An 18262-nucleotide genomic window follows, 5' to 3' on the forward strand; every position below is an offset into this window, starting at 1 on the left:
CTAAGGAGCCCGCCTGCCACAATTAAGGAGGCCACGTGCCGCAACTAAGAAGCCCACCTGCCACAACTAAGACCCAGCACAACCAAATAAATAAATAAATATTTTTAAAAAAAAGGATAAATGAGACCTACCTTACCACTGGATGTGATGAGAAGGAAGAGGGACACAGAGGTAAATGCCTAGCCAGGTGTCTTGTACATAGTAAATACTCGGCAAATATTCATTCTCTCACACTCTCATTTGGTCAAAACTGTTAAAGCCTGAAGTATTGGGTAGAAAAAGGCAAGGAAGAATTCCCAGTGTAACCAGGAGATGGGTACCCAGATTGGGGAGTAAGTTTAGAGGAAAGTGTTCTTGTTTGTTTGACTGTTTTAAATTTTGAGGTAGCTATAGGATAATCATGGAGAGATGTGTCCCCTGAAGTTGGTTCCTCAATAAATAAACTCATAAACAGGCCAGTGCTGGAGACAGAGATTTAGAATTGAGTAGCATGTGGTAGGAGTGGGAGTACTGCATAAATCGAGAACATTCAGGGAGATAACACTCAGTGAGTAGAGTGAGGTGGTGAAGAGAGGACATGTGGGGACATCCACTTCAGGGAAAAGGAGCTCAAGAAGAAGGATGAGAAGGCCTGGGCACAGAAGTCCGGGGATAAATGGCACAGGACAATTTTATAGGAACTCAGGATTACAGAGTTTCAAAACAGAAGCTTACATGCCAAATGTTACATAGCTGTCAAGTGAAACTATGGAGGGGTCCCTTGAGATCCTCCAGGGAGCAATGATATAGTGAAAACCGGGGACAGTCTAAATGTTGAACTGGAGCAGATTGGTTGATTCAACAATGTTACACAATTATACACTGCTACAATGATAGAGATGTATATTTATTTACATAGACACAGAAGAATGTCCAGAATACATTTGCTAAGTAAAAAAAACAAACAACAAAAAACCAGGCTGTATCCATTATGATCATAGGCATTATGGAAAGAGTATATATATACTCTTTCCATAATGAATACATGTGGCTAATAAAATCTTCTGAATCAGTGTAATAGGGTTGGTGTGAGAAACTATAAGATGAGACTTCAAAGTAGTTCGCAGTATAGGAATAGAGCTTGAAGGGGAAGCAAGGTGAAGAAAAGGGCCCTCTGTTTGTGTACTTAATTTTGTGTATATACATACGTACACCCACATACATGAATGTAAACGGAACCATATAACCTCAAGAATCTAGATTTCTCAGTGACTGAATAGTTTTTTAGATGTTATAAAAATAATTACCAATCTTTTATAATACTAATGCAATCATGAAGCTGGAGTAATTAGGCCTTAAAAAAACCCTAGAAATTCCTAGTTTTGTTGATTTTTATTCTTTTATTATAGATAGAACACAGCTTTACACTGCATTGGCATTAGCATTTTTAATAGATAATTTTCAAGCTATTTTAAAGAAAAGTGAAAAACCTATAGCACAGAGCCAATCTTTGTTGTTCACAGAAGGAAGCAATGAAGCCATTGAAATTAACAGCACGGTCCATAGCCGCCAGTGCCCACCTGTACCTCCTGCAGCATTTCTTGCTGTAACGTGACTTATAAACGCCTCTTTCACCCCGTGAATCCTGTTTCTCAATGAAGACGGCAATGTGACCAAGATCGAAGTTTGCAACTTCAAATGCTCTTTAAATCAAACACAATAAAGAAAGTCCAGACACCTTTTCTTCTGGCGAGAAAGACTAACACTCCCACTTCCACTTCACCTTAACTGTGTAACTCAAGAGAGCAAGAGGCAACTTTCCTTGGACTCTTCAAATAAACTCTCTTTAGGGATCAGGCTACGCACAAGAAAATAGCTCAGCAGGAATTTTTAAAAAGAGAGAGAGAGAGAGAGAGAGAGAAAGTGAGAAACTAGAGATAAAAGCAGGAAAGACCCTGAGCAAAACATGACCAGCACCATCATGTAACACATGCACTGTCAAACGTTAGTTATTTGAATGGATTCAGGGGCAAGGAGTCAATTTAGAAAGTAGAGATCTGGCAGGGATGGTTTTAAGATGAAGAATACACATGTGTGTTGGATGGATGGACACATGACCTAGTTTTGGATAAATGAAGCTAAGAATGGTTTACAATTTGTGCGAGTCTGTTTCCAGCTAGGCTGAGAGGCAATCTGAAACTGTGTTATCAATTAGGGACCCATTGATGGATTATATACAGTCTAAGGCTGGACATCTTACAGATGTAAATATCAGACATGTGATAGCCTACGAAGCACATTAATTCTGCTCTGAAAAGGGGCATGAGCTGGAGAGGAGGGAAAGGGGGAGCTCTGAGGTCACCCTCCACCATCTCCCGCTCCTCTCGTATTACAAATGACTGCTCAAGAATGTGGACTTTGGGATGCAGCCACTGCCTGGTGGAATGTCACAAAACTTCAAATACAAGCAAGTCAGTTCTCAGATACCTGAATATTGCCCAAAATGGCTTGTAAATCTAGCTACGTCAACTGTGCCCAGAACAACTCTTGTCAGGTAGGACGTTAGACTTGAGACGTGCTCTTAGAAACAGCAAAACTCAAGATCTGATCTTTAACTACATACCTCTGCCCTCACCATTCTCTTCCTCCCCACCTCTCCCTTGACAAATAAAGACTGTAATAAAATAGCATATTGTCAGGATTCCCAATTATTTGCGCAGCTGAGCTCTAACCTAAACCTCTGTCATGGAAGAGAACTCTTAGTATAACTACCAGGTATTCAGCGCCTCCCCACCCCTGTCCCACCCCCACCACTGGCCTCACTCTCAGCTGATGGTTTTGCTTCCTACTTCTCTGAGAAAACTCAGTAACTACGAAGGGCATGTCCCCAATTCCTGACATCACGTCGGTCGTTATGGGCCTCTCCACATGCCCTCTCTTTCTTCCTTCCTCTTATTAAGAATGAATGCCCTGTGCTTCTACATCCTCTACTTAGAATCCCACCATCTCTTGCCTAATCAAGGAAAAGACTCCAGCAATTGTCTCTTTTCACTCCTTACTTTTCTCTACTGGATCCTTCCCTTTGGCACATGACCTTGCCATAATCTCTCTCAATTTAAAAATATTCTCTTGGGGCTTCCCTGGTGGTGCAGTGGATAAGACCGCCTGCCAGTGCAGGGGACACATGTTCGAGCCCTGGTCCAGGAAGATCCCACGTGCCGCGGAGCAACTAAGCGTGTGCACCACAACTGCTGAGCCTGCGCTCTAGAGCCCACGAGCCACGACTACTGAGCCCGCATGCCACAACTACTGAAGCCTGCGTGCCTAGAGCCCGTGCTCCACAGCATGAGAAGCCACCGTAGCGAGAAGCCCGGGCACCGCAACGAAGAGCAGCCCCCGCTCACCACAACTAGAGAAAGCCTGTATACAGCAACGAAGACCCAACGCAGCCAAAAATAAATTAAAAAAAATAATAATAAATTTGTTTATTTATTAAAAAAAAAATAAAAATATTCTCTTGACTCCATGTGGCCCTCCAGCTTCCCTTTCAGCAGACCTTTGGAGTTCACGTACTTATTGTCTCCATCTCCTTTCCTGCATTCTTAAGAGCTTGAACCAATAAATATTAGCCTTTCATTCTATTCTACTGTCCCACCAAACAACCCTCTTCAAGTTCACCAATAACCTCTATATTGCTAAATTCAATGGTCAGTCTTCTTAGCCTTCATCTTAGTGGGCCAACTTAGCACAGCTGATCTCTCCCCCCTTCTTGAAACACTTTCCTCATTTGGCCTCAGGGAGATGGCTCTCTTGTTTCTCCCACCAGACTGACTGCCATCTCAGATTTTGCGACTGCTTCCTTCTCGTGTCAGTGACCTCTAAGTGGTCAAGTGTCCCAAGACTCAGTCCCTGGACCTCTTCTCTTTTTTATTCATACCCACTTGCTATATTATGATCTTATTGAGTCTCATGATTTAAGTACTACCTATACACGATGAATTTCATTTATAAATCTCCAGTCTGGTCCATTCTCTGGACTCTAGACTTGTATATCCCACTGTCCCTGAGACATTTTCACTTAGATAACTAACTTAACTCTTCTAAAACTGAAAAGTTGATTCCATGCGTCCCGCACAAACCTGCTCTTCCTCCCCCTTCCCCATCACAATCAATGGCAACTCTGTGCTTTTTGTTGATAAGGTCAGATATCTTGGAAGTCCTTCCCGACTCTTCTCTTATTCTCACACACCCTATGCTGGGCACAGCTGAGGGAAAGAGGGCAAGTACTGAATCTGACAGTCAAAAGACTCAAGTTCCAGCTCTGTGCCCTGTTCCAGCTTTGGAATCTCCCATAATTCATTTTCTCCGCCCATTCCAGGTCCTTCTCTACTCTCTTCAGTTATTTTTTATGAAAAATATTTTCAGTGAGCTTCCTTTCTAGTAGTAAATAAACCCCACCTGCTCCAGAAGGCCTCAAGATTCTCTGACCAATTATTTTAAAAATGACTGAATTCATTATATATTGGTCTAGGCGATAAGTGCCTGGCAGATTTAGGTCAGGTCATTTAGATAGCAGCTATAGTTTTATTATCCTTAAGCAATATAAAGCTTACAGTTCTTTCTTTCCAGACCTAATAGATTACCTGGTTTGTGTATACAATGCCCAAAGGCTACAATTCTTCCCCTGAACCAATACTGGTTGGGCCTCTCAAAGTAAATATTCTGGCCCTCTGGCTTTTCTCTTGGCTTTTACATGTCTCCAGGAGGCCTGGAATCTGGGAAATACAGTTCTTCATGTTTAAGGGTTAAATCCTTTATCTCTCTAGTAATGAGGGAAGTCTTAGGACCCTCCTGAACCTCAGATTATTCCTTGGTAAAATTCTAGGATTGAGGCTGGTGATTTCTAAAGGCACTTCAGCTTTTAAAAGGTGAAGCCTTTAGGTTCTGAGGCCCATCACTCAACAAGTGTACATAACAAGACAAACAGAGTGAGAAATGTAGACTGGAACTCCAGGGCAAGAGAGCGCAGACATGGTGTCACTTTGAAGCTATACATAACCATGTGTACAGGTGCCTTAGTAGTTATTACTACTGCATATGACTGGGTTCTAACAAGACCAGGAAGAAAGTTCAACCTCAACATACAGTCAGTTGTCCATATCCACAGAGGCGAAACTCGCAGATACGAAGCACCAACTGTAATCATTATACCTCACCATTTTATATAAGGGACTTGAGCATCTGTAGATTTTGGTATCCTTGGGGGTGCCTTGGAACCAAGTGCCTGCAGATACGGAGGGACGACTGTATAGCATCGTGGCACTGTTCAGTAGTAGAAAAGCTCCTTCATCATTCTTCAATCCCATCTCCCAAATTAAAAATTATAGATAGGGAATACAAATGAATTCAACACTTCCTAAGTGCAGAGACAAATGGGTCTCTCAAGTAACCTTTAAAATAACAAATGTAAAACTGCTAACAAATGACACAACGGATTAAAGAATCTAGCAAATCACATGGCATACTCCACATACATAGATGTGTAGTAAATGCTCAATACACGTCCACTCGATTTTCTTCTTCCTTTCCTTCTTTTGAGTGTCAACTTGCTAGAAAGCAATACCTGATTTTAAGTACATATTTTTTTCTTCAAAACTTAAAGAAAATCGCTAAAGCAATAAATTTATTCAACTTGAATGTGGTAGAATATAGTTCACCTTTATAAAACCAAGAGATTACTGACCTGAATTTAAGTCTCGTCCTGGATTGAAGGCCCGGCTATTAACAGTAGTAGACAGTCGATCACAACTAATTGTTCTAGATACATTGGTATTAAAGTTCCCATCAAATCTGAAACAATAGAAGAGAATTAGCAGTATTTATTTGGTGGTTATTCAATCCAGAAAACTAACCAACAAAAGTAATACTTCATACTGTGTACAAAATAGGTCAGCTCATAAACAGTAAAACTGTAATTTAAGTATTTTTAAAAAATCACTTCAGAGCAGTGTGGGTGAAACCAACATCTGCATCTAGAAGGTTTTAGAAATCAAGATCAATGCTAAGGAGATTAAAAAAAAAATCCTTCAAGCCAACTTTTCCCCCAATGAACTTGAATCAGGTACTATTGATAAAATCACACAGAAAATAGATTTGACAAAATTCAGACTAGAATGACAAAAATTCAGACTTGAGCTCTGATGTGATATGTGAAACAATTCTGTAAATTATCCTGTCTGAAAACCAATGACCAAGAACAAAAATAGACAGTAGTGAAGGAGAAAGAATGGCTGTGGAGTAGGAAAGATCTAGATTTGAATCCTTGCTCTGTCACTATTAAATGTGTGAACTTGCACAAATTGTGCAATTTGTCTGAGCCCCAGGTTTCCTATCTGCAGGAAAAAAAAAAAGAAATAATAAAACATTTTCCAAAGCTGTCAGAAAGATTGTAAATAATGTACCACAGTTCCTCATGATAAATGACACAGAGCTTGCACCTTCCAGGTTGTAATATAGATGAAGCCAAGGTCTTTCTTGATTTCCAGTGGGAGTGCAATGCTGGTGCTAGAGTTAGAACAATGCTAGTACTCTGGCTAGTAGCTGATCAATAAACACTAGTGTAATCAGTGACTCATTTGCCAGGGCAAACAACAATCTACAAGAAAATAATAGGAAAAGGTACCGACTCATTTATATATAGTCACTAAGACTATTTTTAAGTAAATTTAATCCAGAAGTAACGAAAGAGAAAAATCTTGAACCTCTAAATAAGCTATTTGGGATTTCAGATACCGAGAAGATTCATTAAGTTTCTAAGAGTTACCTGCAAATAAACGCAATCTGAAGTTAGATTTTTTAAAACCTGTGTTAAAATGTGTATCTTAGATGATAAATGTCATTAATCAAATTCCATTAACGCAGGTAGAGAAGCTCTTAACCCTGGAGAAACACTCCTAAAAATCAAGGCCCACGTGACTATTCACATGAATATTGATTTTCTGGATCTTATATAAGAACTACTAAAATGAACTGACTGCATAAGCAAAGGGGCTAGGTATTCAAAGGGTGTGCTGGGTTCCAAAGCAAAAGTTCAACAGTTTTGTTTTGATACATATCATCTCAAAGGAGGTGGTGTTTTAAGAGATTTGAAGAGACTCTTAGTCCAGCCTCTCACGCAGTACACAATTATATCAACATTGTCAACTGTGCTTCCAAGGACACAGTTGCTTCACCAGCGGGGTCACTCTTCCTTGGACCTGCTCCAGTTTGTCTAGACGAGAAGACTGCTGCCTCAAAAGCCACAGATGGAGAGAAAAGAGGAGATTAATACATCAGCAGCTGCCGGTGTGCATAAGCAACATAATCTCACTGTCCCTTTCTTGTTTTAGCATTTAACATCTGTGAAGCAAGAGTAGCATTAGACAAGGAACTCACTTGCCCTCCATGTGCTAGACAGCCACATTAAACCTATTCCATCACATACTTTTTAATAAAAGCCAGATAATATTTAGGCTTTGTGGGCTACGAGGTCTCTGTCACAGCTACTAAACTCTGCCATTGTGGTGTGAAAGCAACCAAAGAGAATTTACAGAAGAATAAGTGTGGCTGTGTTCCAGTAAAACTCAATTTTCAAAAATAGGTGGTGTGCCAAACTGGTTTCACCACTCCTGATCTAGACCAGGGCAGTCCTAGAGAATTCTCTGAGATGATGAAAAGGTGTTATTTTTGCACTGTCCAATATGGCAGCCACATGTGGCTACCGAGCATTTGAAAAGTGGCTAATGTAACAGAGATTAAATTTTCAATTTTGTTTAATCTTAGTTTAAGTGTAAACAGTCACCGAATAGTGGCCACCATATTGGACAATGCAAGTCTAGAAAGTTCTCCTGATTATCTGCCTAATTATCCTTCAAGCCTTTGTTCACTTATCACTTCCCCAGAAAGATCTATTCTGATTGTGGGTGACTTCCTAGTCTATGTCAAGTGTCTCCATCTTCTCTCAAAGCAAGTGTCATAATTTTTAATTTATGGCTCCATTTGCATATGTTTTTAAAAATAAATTTATTTATTTATTTTTGGCTTCATTGGGTCTTCGTTGCTGCACGCGGGCTTTGTCTAGTTGCAGTGAGCAGGGGCTGCTCTTTGCGGTGCGCGGGCTTCCCATTGCGGTGGCTTCTCTTGTTGCAGAGCACGGGCTCTAGGCATGTGGGCTTCAGTAGTTGTGGCTCGCAGGCCCAGTAGTTGTGGCTCACGGGCTCTAGAGCGCGGGCTCAATAGTTGTGGCGCATGGGCTTAGTTGTTCTGCGGTATGTGGGATCTTCCTGGACCAGGGCTTGAACCCATGTCCCCTGTACTGGCAGGCAGATTCTTAACCACTGCGCCACCAGGGAAGTCCCTGTGTATATTTTTAATGGGTGGATTTTTATAGATCAGGCTATTTGAACAGACAAGAGCCCCTTGAGAGCAGACCCCACGTCTTGTTGGTTTTATTCACCACTGTGCATACATAACACTTAGCATTGTTCTTGTCAAAAGCAGGCACTCATATTAACTGATCTTCTACGAACATCCATCGTGCCAGTGCTTAGCCCTATTCTGGGCTTCCTCAGAAGCCTCCAGAGGTCCAACAAATGAGGATCATGACTCAGGTAAATGGTTCCTAATTACTGAAAGTCTAGCCATATCAGAATCACCTGGAAGCAAGTTGAATGCAGATTCCTGGGATCCACCCTAGAAGAGTTTGATTTAGTGAGTCTGGGGTGGGGCCCTGGAATCTGACTTTGACAGTCTCTCCAGGGATGAGAAGCCCTCCAATCCCATCATGCAGATTCCTTTATAAATAAGGCAGTAGAATGGCTTTCCACGTGAGCACAGGTACTTCTCTGTATGCCTTAAAGAGACCAAGGACAGAGGATCTTTCAATTTGAATCACGAGAGCAGAGTAATTCTTAGGTATGCCTGAAACTCACATCTGGACTTTGCAGTACAAATTACAAACTTTTTTTAGACTTATCTCACAGTTGAGGAAAGTGACACCAAGGAACACACAGCAAATCAGGGACCTAAGAGAGACTTGACCTTATCACCCAGCTCTCTGTCCAAGGATGAGCCACACACCACACTGCCTCATTTAAGTGACAAATAAGGAAGAACTTGTTAAAGGGAACAGGCAACTCAAGAGGGTCACTGACAACTTCTCCCAGAAGAAGTGTAAGCTCAAAGTGTACCCGTTGTCCCTGGGTGGAGGCTCCACAGCCAGGACCTGGTCCATCAGCTCTACCCCTGGAGAAGGCTGAAGTCCAGCACCGAGCACATACAGACTCCCCAGGCCCTTGTGAAATGAGAGTTCACTCCTGGGACCAGAGAGACCAGGGAACTATTTTATAGGTTGTTTTTCTTTTTGTACTGTATTGTTATAAAAACATTTTTATAACAATAAAACTGAAAGTAACACATTAACAAGAGTAGATGCTCAGTAAACATTTGTCAGTCATAAAAGGTTTCACAATATAGTGCTGGTCATCAATAATCTTCCCAACCTTCTCTTCCCACTGTCTCCCAACCTATAGCTCTAACCAGAGCAGTCCCTCAATACATGTTTTTTCTGTTGGGTCCAAACTGTGATGTTCTCTGGTGTTCACTGTGCCTATCCTACAAAGCCCCCAGCTCTTCTCATCTTCCTTCCAGGAAGTCCTCTTGTCAGCCCCAGCCTGTGAGGGGCCCTCTCTCCTCTAAACTGACTAGTGCCACTCTGCATCTTAATTCATGCTTATGTGTCTTTTCCCCTAATTTTTTAATATTGTTTTGTAATCAGACTTAGCATAATGTCAACGCAGTTGATGTCTGACAGATACAGACTGGTTGGTTTTAGATTCTGCTTATATCAGCAAAATACTAATCAATAAAAATTCTAACATAAGATTTATTACAAATAATGAGAAAATTATCTTACTTATTTTGCCTTCCCCATATACTAAATAAAGGTGAAGTGAGGGGAGATGCCAAGATATTTTGTTATGGAATGGGAAGCCTTATTGTCTAAACCCTACCATGTAGCACTTGAACTCCCAATTCTCTCTAAAACCTTGAGAAGTCTTAGTTCTGCCAATGGATTGTAAGTTCCTTGAGGATTTATATTTCTCTCTCAGGTTTAGTGCATTCCTGGGAATGTATAGTTCTCCATAAGTTTTCTTATTGGTGGCTGACTAACGTGGAAGGGCAGAGAGCTAAGTCACTGGAAAGCTCTATATATTTTATTAAATCATATTCATTGAACATCTATGATGAACAAGGAACTGCCACCCCAGCAAAGCATGGTCAGGAGCATGGCCTCAGAGGTACACAGACCTGGACTGGAGTTGGGGTTTAAATTGCTTATTGCTGTCTAACTCTTGCATAGAACTTACATTTTCTAAGCCTCCATTTTTCTCATCTGCAATATGGTGATAAAAATAGTACCTATTTCATAATCAGAAAACAGCTTGTAAGAGCCTAGTACACAGTAAACATTTAATAAATAATAATAACTAGTAATGGATATATTAGTAATGATAACAGTTAACAGCTACTGTGTTGTGTGTATGTGTATATATATATATATAAAATATCAAGAATATTCCAAGTGTTGTACATGGATCAACTCGTCTAATCTTCACAAGCCCAAGGGAAATATTATTATCTCCATTTGAAGACCAAGAAGCTGAGGCACAGAACTGTTAAATTAAGCAGCTCAAGTTTCATAGCTGGGAAGTAACAGAACCAAGATTTGAACATATATTCAAGCTCTCATTCATAATGAATACATTACACTGTATCTCAATAAATCAATCAATAAATCATCATTAACATTATCTAACAGCTGAAGTAGAATTCAATTCTCTCAAAGGAAAGGATTAATCTGAAAGCTTGTGGGGCTTAGGGGAAATCTTTGCTTTTTACTTAATAGGAAATGACAGTAGCTAAGCATAAGGGTTCACAGTGGATAGCTACAGAGAAAGAACCCTAGGGACAAAGATGAGGATGCAAAGGAAGACGAAGAAGATATTAAAGGCAGGTGTTCTCTATTAATTGTGGATAACTTAGATTTTTTAAATGTTTACCACTGGTATAGCTTTGGAATTGGCCATTTTGGGGTTACTTTTTATTATTTCACTCCAGAAAAGCCTCAAGCTCCCTTCCCATTCACCACTAAAATCTGAGAGGTTTCAGGGCAGCAGTGGTAGCTAGAAGTTCCACATGAACAGAAGAGCGAGCATGTCCATTCTCTGCGTGGAGAAGAGATACAGCAGACCTGGGGCCAGCTCATAGCAATTTTCTCCTTTTCCTGGTACCAACTTTCTCCTCTGAGAGAAAGACCCTGGCATTCTGGTAATCTAACAACCTTAAACAAATGGCTTATGTACAAGAAAGATAAGATTGAACTAAGAAAAGACCAAGAAAGAGGAAATTTCACCAAATTCTGAAAAATTCTCACATGGGACAACGAATTCCAGGTGCTGAATAACATAAGGGACAACAGACACAATTTGAGCTTTACTGTAAATGTGAGCGAGGTGTAAAACTGAAACACGGCTCAGGGAAGCCCCAGCTGATGTGGTGCAAACACACAGCCTTCCAGAGATCAAACCTGATCCAAAAATAACACGGAACATATCTGAAGACGTTATTTTTCTGAAGGAATCCACAGAACAACCCTGATGTTTGAGAATTAAATAACCACTTTGCAGGAGAACCTCAGCCAGAGGGCAATTTGACCTGTTGTCTAGCTGGCTCACAGACCTTTGGATTCTAAAAGTTTACTAGCAAAGGATGAAACAGATTGTTACCTTGTTTCAAGAACTGGATTTAATCCTTGCTTCCTGGGTAATCCCCACATAGTGAATACTGGTGGTTTTAAATTAATTTATTCCTATTAAATCCCCACATTCTGATATTGAAAGGATTCAGGGACATGACAATCATTCTCCTTCGTCCTGCTTCCTGCTCCATGGAGTTCTTTAAGTGGCAACAGTCTCAATGTCTTGAGTTCCCCCGCATGTGGGGAGCACCCACTCCAAAACCGAGTTAACATGAAATGCCGAGAAATAAACCACACTCTGCTTCTATGGCTGCCGACACTGCTGATGTGCAGGCAGGTAAGGAAGCAGGTGTCAACAGGGGGCTTAAGAGAGATATAGGCGCACGGTGTGTCCAGAGCTGGCGAGTCAGCTGGGAGAAGTAATTACGTGAGCAAAACCTCTGTGATTATTCCTCCACCTTCTACTCACTCACACTCAGTAATGCTTGTTTTCTCTTTTGGACTCCAAACACAGCAGTAAAACTCGCTTAGCCATCCTCCAGGCACCAGACGAACAGTTGCTTTGCCGAAGACAGGAGCACATTTTATGCCCATATGCCTTTTAGAAAAATGATTTCTAAAAGGAAGCGTGCTATTTACCCTGATTTGGAGACTGAGAAATGTGAAGTTCATGCTTATAATCCATTATAAAAAGATGTCAGTTACTCTTAAGGGTTACCTAAGAGATTTTTCACTGAGAAATATATTAGCTGCCAGTCACATTTATAAAACTTCAGGTTTATGGAAAGGTCAAGAACTGGTAAAATTATAGATCTTCCTATAAAATAAGCAGGAAATTCAACTTATCTTCATATCTGTCCTTTAAAAAAGTAATAAGAGAACAATCCTATATAAATCTCCTGTAGACTCTCACTCTAAAAAGGGGAGATAGTGGATTATGACTGCTTTCTGTATTCATTTTCATAAGATAAAACCAGTGCCTGAAAATTAGTTTCAAGAGAAATAACTCCATCTTTCCTACCCCTTCAAGTTAAAAAAAAAGAAAAAACTTCCTTCTGGATTTACTTTCATGAACAACTGATCGAAACTTCATCCCGAGGGAGAAAACAGAACTGTGACTCCCACTTTGATCTCTTCCCCATGGAGAAATTCACTCCCTGCCTGGCTTGCAAGATGTTCATTTGATTGACGTTTGCTCTGATGTGCAAACTGCTTTGAACTTCAGACATTTAATTCCCATCAGGCCGCAGTCATTTTTATTCTCCTTCAACAGGATTTACAAGCAGGAGATCAGCAAATGTAGAAGGTAAAATAAATTTGCAGAAGCTTTGAATCTCACATCAAAACAGTGTTCAAGTGAGTTCCAATTGGATTTCATTCAGCCTCAATTCACAGTGTAAATCAACTTTTCAGTGCAGTCCCAGTTTAAAAAGAAAAAGATATAAAGGAGAGAGACACATACACCAGTTGGGGTTTACTTCCTGAAATCTCTTTCTTGGTCTTTGTTTAAATTTCCTTTGGAAGGTGATTTGCCAGGCAAATCACTTAAAACCCTGGGTTTTCCTCAACATTTGCAGCGAAGCTGCTCAATTTATCACAGAGCACACAAAAACCACACCCACAGTGTGGGTTCCAAGGGCGTTGGTGAAATGCGGTATTGTTCATGGGCACATTTTAAAGGTAATAATTTAAAAAGCAAATCCCTGTGGATATCTCAGAAGAGCAAGGCTTACAGTGATAGCTGAGTCCATAAATAAAGCCAATATGATGATAGCTAATGGAGTAGGGGATATTTTTTACTTGTCTGTTGCTTTTAATCACTGCTAGAGATAGGTGCAAAGGTTTAAAAAAAAAAAAAAAAAACCAAAACACCACATATACACAACATTTCTCGTGGAAGCAAAATCTGGTATCGGATCAGAAGCTGGTGTGGAACAAATGCCATGAGACTTCAGGTCGAGCTCCCAGCACAAGGCAGTCCTTTGCTGCTGGTGTCACTGAACTACCAAGTTCCATTCTAAGAGCAGCACACATTTTTCTGGGAAGCAAAGAAGGCAAGACCCCTCGACCAGTAGCTCCAGAAGCCTTTAAAAGGAGATCTGGACACCAGAAAACATCCTAGTAATGGCCCAACCGTGCCTGGTTTACTCAGATATGACAGCGAGACATTTCACTTCACCTCCATTCAACCAGGTTCCTGCTCATTCTTTCTGGGAAGTGTCTGCTCTCCAAATATTTGAGCAACACCAGTTGAAAAGAATTAAACAAGAACCCCCTTATCTTCCACTTAACCACCCATGAGAATAACGCTAAGCAAAGAAAGAGCTAAGATAAAAATCAAACATCTACACTGGCAAATATTTAAACTCTGTTTGAATGGTGGGGGAAGAGGTAAGAATGGGATCACTTCAAAAAGGAACTCTCACATTTATAAAGAAAATGATACTCGACACCCAGCCCCAACTGAGTTTACTTATTCAAACACCTAAATTAATGGGCAAACTGAAAAGCTGTCAAATAATGTGTAATCATGTTCCAAGAAATGGTTTTTCCTTCCATCTCTGCAGAGATTGGAGAGATAAGTCACATTCTTTCTGTTCTTATCAGTAATAAGGATTAAATCTTCAGGGTTCAGCAACCCAGCCAGAGTGGAAACAAGGCTGGTTTCAAATGCCCTTGGAAGGTAAGGCTTTAGAGCAATCAAGTGTCTCCCTCTCTGTGAGAGTCTAAGTGTCATACAAACCAGCCATATTTCTTTTTTACCATTCTCACTGACCCCCCTCCCAGCGCCCCCTGCCCAAAGCAGATCACTGGGAGAAGGCCCTGCTGTAATCCGGCTTTTGCTTCTAGATTCCATTTAACCTGCCTTCTCACACAAGCTTGGAAAATTGCACAGGTGTGACATCTGGGAGAATTGGAAGTGGGTCCACAACCACATTAAACATTTATCCTTTAACTTCCTCGTCACCAGATTGGGACAGCGATGCATGAAGAAGAAAGAAAGAAAGGTATCTGAAAAAATAAGAGAAAACAGGCAGGTGGACAGAGGCCGGGTGGGATCCACCGGTGCCCTCTGTGCCGTTCTGTAGCCCCCTGTCCATCTTACCACTTGACCTCTAACAAGGACTTCACACACTTTACAGTTATTTATTTATATACTTTCTCCCTTGCTAGGAAGATGTAAAGAGAGAGATCCTTTCCCATGTTTATCCCTAGAGCCTAGCCCAGAGTCTGCCTGTGAAGAGTAAAATTTTAGCAAATGCTGAATGACAAAATGCAGAAAACCGAAGAGGTTGAGGCTTGCCAGGACTGGAGACCAGAGCTTGTAAATTCGTGTGTTTTCTTCCTGCACATACACTGGGTACTTAGTAAATAGCAGACAACTGTGAGTGGTATGACACAGACATCAAAGAGAAGCACTAAGAACCTCAGTTAGCAGATGACCTTGGAGATGAACTGGTTCATTCAATCTCTCAGGCACATTTGTGAAGGAGAGAGACAAGGCCTATCCAAATCTCCCTGTTCTGCAGAAGGAACATGAAACGTAAGATGTGGAATACTTATGGTTAATGTGTCCTCAAAAGGAATTACTGACCCAATATTCAAAAGTTAATAAAGCTACGAGTCTGAAGATAGCTGGGTCCATCATCTTACCAGACCAGTCGAGTCTCCAAGAAAGATAATAGACATGGGATTTTTATTTTTATTTATTTATTTTCCTTTTTTGGTACGCGGGCCTCTCCCGTTGCGGAGCACAGGCTCCGGACGCGCAGGCTCAGCGGCCATGGCTCACGGGCCCAGCCGCTCCGCGGCATGTGGGATCCTCCCAGACCAGGGCACGAACCCGTGTCCCCTGCATCGGCAGGCGGACTCTCAACCACTGCGCCACCAGGGAAGCCCGACATGGGATTTTTAAATCTTGACCTTCTTTGGAACACTTTGATATTTTTGCACAATAAAACACATGAAAACCTCAAGGGAAGTCTTCTGCTATAAAAGGGTCTATTTCTTAAAGCTGGCAAAGACTACTCGGTAGTTTCTTTTAGAGACTAGCTAGCTAGATAGGGAGCAAGCAAGAAGGAAAGCCGCAAGACCACTGCTCCCTAAAATCCATAAAAGGCCACTGGTGAAAATCAGTATTCTAAGCAGTGTGGCAGGTCTCCTGTCCTTCCTTCAGTGAAGGTCACACAAGAAAAATCTAGAAAGCAGGATTGTCAGCAGACCCAAATGCATATGTTTTCTGCTATGAGGGTGCTCATCAATACGCCTAAAGATATATTTACATCTTTATAAATATCACACACACACACACACACGGAAATGACACAGACTACTGCAGTAACATGGTTTTAAGACCGAGAGACAAACTAACCAGACTGTGGGAGCTTTATAGTCAGCCAATTTAGAAACTTTAGAGGGTCATACAATAGCCTCAAGTGAAATTCTAAGAAGGAATACATAGTTCAGCATTTCAATTGGCAGATAAGCCGTTCCGATTTTACCACTGGTCAAAATATTTTACCATTCAAAGAAAAACTGATTTGGAATCAGGAAACCTGGGTTCCAAACCCAGCTCCCCTGAGTCCTGACACAATCTCTCTGAGCCTACTTCCTCATCTTCAAAATGCAGGAGGAGGGGGATTGTACCCAACAGGACTGAGAGGCTCATAGGAAGAAGGTAATGTAAGTAAAATAATGTTTACAGAAGGAAGTATTTTACTGAAGCATAAACATATGTAACTCTTTTACGTAAGTTAGATATTGTAACTGAGTAGGCCTTCTGAAATGTAAGGTGTTCTACAAAATCTTTGTTGAATTCTGAGCTCAACGCAAGTCCTTCTGGTACCAATATCCATAAAGAATGTACCTGTAACATTTCGCCTGCCTGCAGGTAATAATAATTTTTAAGTGGACTGGAGATGAAACTGTGAGATAAGGCAGGGAGAACACTTGAAAGACTGAGATTCACGCTTCAGTACTGTGAAGGCAAAAACACAGAACACATCTTCCTGTGGAAGGAACAGGACCTGCGATAAAATTAAACTCAGTGGTCAAGAGCCACGCTTGTCACTTTATTTGACCTTGTGTTACCCAAAGAAAAACAGAACAAGAGTCATTAGTGCAAAAGCACCTGGCTAAGTCACAGTGCTTTGTTTCTCATAAGAACAGTAATAATAAGAAATAAAATGTATTTAGGGTTAAACAATTTTTAACATTTTTTTTCATGTGTACCACCTTGAAATAGGGTTGGAAAAAATAGGATTTGCCCACATGTGGGTCAGCTGTTATGCCTAGAAACATCATTTTATACAAAACTCAAGTGTGCATCAGCACAGCATTAAAACTACACGTTTCCACTATGCCCTCTCTCCTGAACTGCCATGCATATGACATAGTTGGGGGGGGTGAAAACATCTGTGGGATGAAAGTAAAGTGATGCTACAGGCTAAAAACTCAACTGCTGGGCTTCCCTGGTGGGGCAGTGGTTAAGAATCCGCCTGCCAATGCAGGGGACACGGGTTCGATCTCTGGTCCGGGAAGATCCCACATGCCGCGGAGCAACTAAGCCCGTGCGCCACAACTACTGAGCCTGCGCACCTAGAGCCCGTGCTCTGCAACAAGAGAAGCCACCGCAATGAGAAGCCTGCGCACCGCAACGAAGGGTAGCCCCTGCTCGCCGCAACTAGAGAAAGCCTGCGCGCAGCAACAAAGACCCAACACACCCCAAAATAAATAAATAAATAAATAACAAAACTCAACTGCTTGCCAAACACCTCCTAAGAATGATCCACTTGTGACTTAAATTCAAAATCGGCATGTTCATACTGAATTCACCTTCCTCTTAAATATCTTTTGCTCTTATTTTCATTGTTAGTTAATAATTCCCCTCCTCTGAGATGTTCAATTTAAAATTTAGAATCATCTTTTAAAATCTTCCTCCCCACCCAGATCTCCAATAAAATCTAGTTGGCAGAATCTATATGTTCTATATTCCCTGTCTATGGGTAATATTCTAGGTAACCCATCACCACCCAGGACATCTTCTGTTTTGCTACAATCCTTCCTTGAGGTGTCCTTACTTTTCTCCTAGATTATTAGGGTGGCCCCAGCTTGACAAACAACTTGTCTCTTCACCACAATTTATCCTTCACTTGCCAACGAATTAATTTACCCAAATCTCAGACATGACCACAGTCTTTCTTTGCTTTAAAACCTGTTTACAGAGGGAAATTTGTCCAGTCAACCAAGGATTCTGAGCCCACCCCATACATCTCTTATCTGCCATTACAGCTATATCTTACCCCTCACCACACTCAATGCTTTATGATGCTTGCTTGCTGTTTTCCGGTCTGAGGCATCCTTTCCCCTAGATATGTCTGCAGGAATTCTAGTCTTCAAGACCTCAACTACCACTCTTCTACCAAGCCTGAGTGCTCAGAGACCTCTGTTCATAATCACTTTTTCTTCTAAAAGAGTCTTTGGGTT

The 18262-nt window shown here is 41.1% G+C and overlaps 1 protein-coding gene across 2 annotated transcripts in view; it reads right to left on the reverse strand.

Annotated features, from left to right (window-relative positions):
- The window catches only part of CACHD1 (cache domain containing 1), a 217369-nt gene that overhangs the window by 72099 nt on the left and 127008 nt on the right, over positions 1 to 18262 (reverse strand). For both annotated transcript variants that reach the window (XM_024119787.3, XM_028489306.2), the window contains exon 4: positions 5723 to 5829. In XM_024119787.3, the coding sequence (XP_023975555.1) occupies positions 5723 to 5829 (107 nt within the window). The remainder of the gene's footprint in view (positions 1 to 5722; positions 5830 to 18262) is intronic.

This window comes from Physeter macrocephalus, chromosome 4, assembly GCF_002837175.3.
Source record: "Physeter macrocephalus isolate SW-GA chromosome 4, ASM283717v5, whole genome shotgun sequence".
Lineage (NCBI taxonomy): Eukaryota > Metazoa > Chordata > Mammalia > Artiodactyla > Physeteridae > Physeter > Physeter macrocephalus.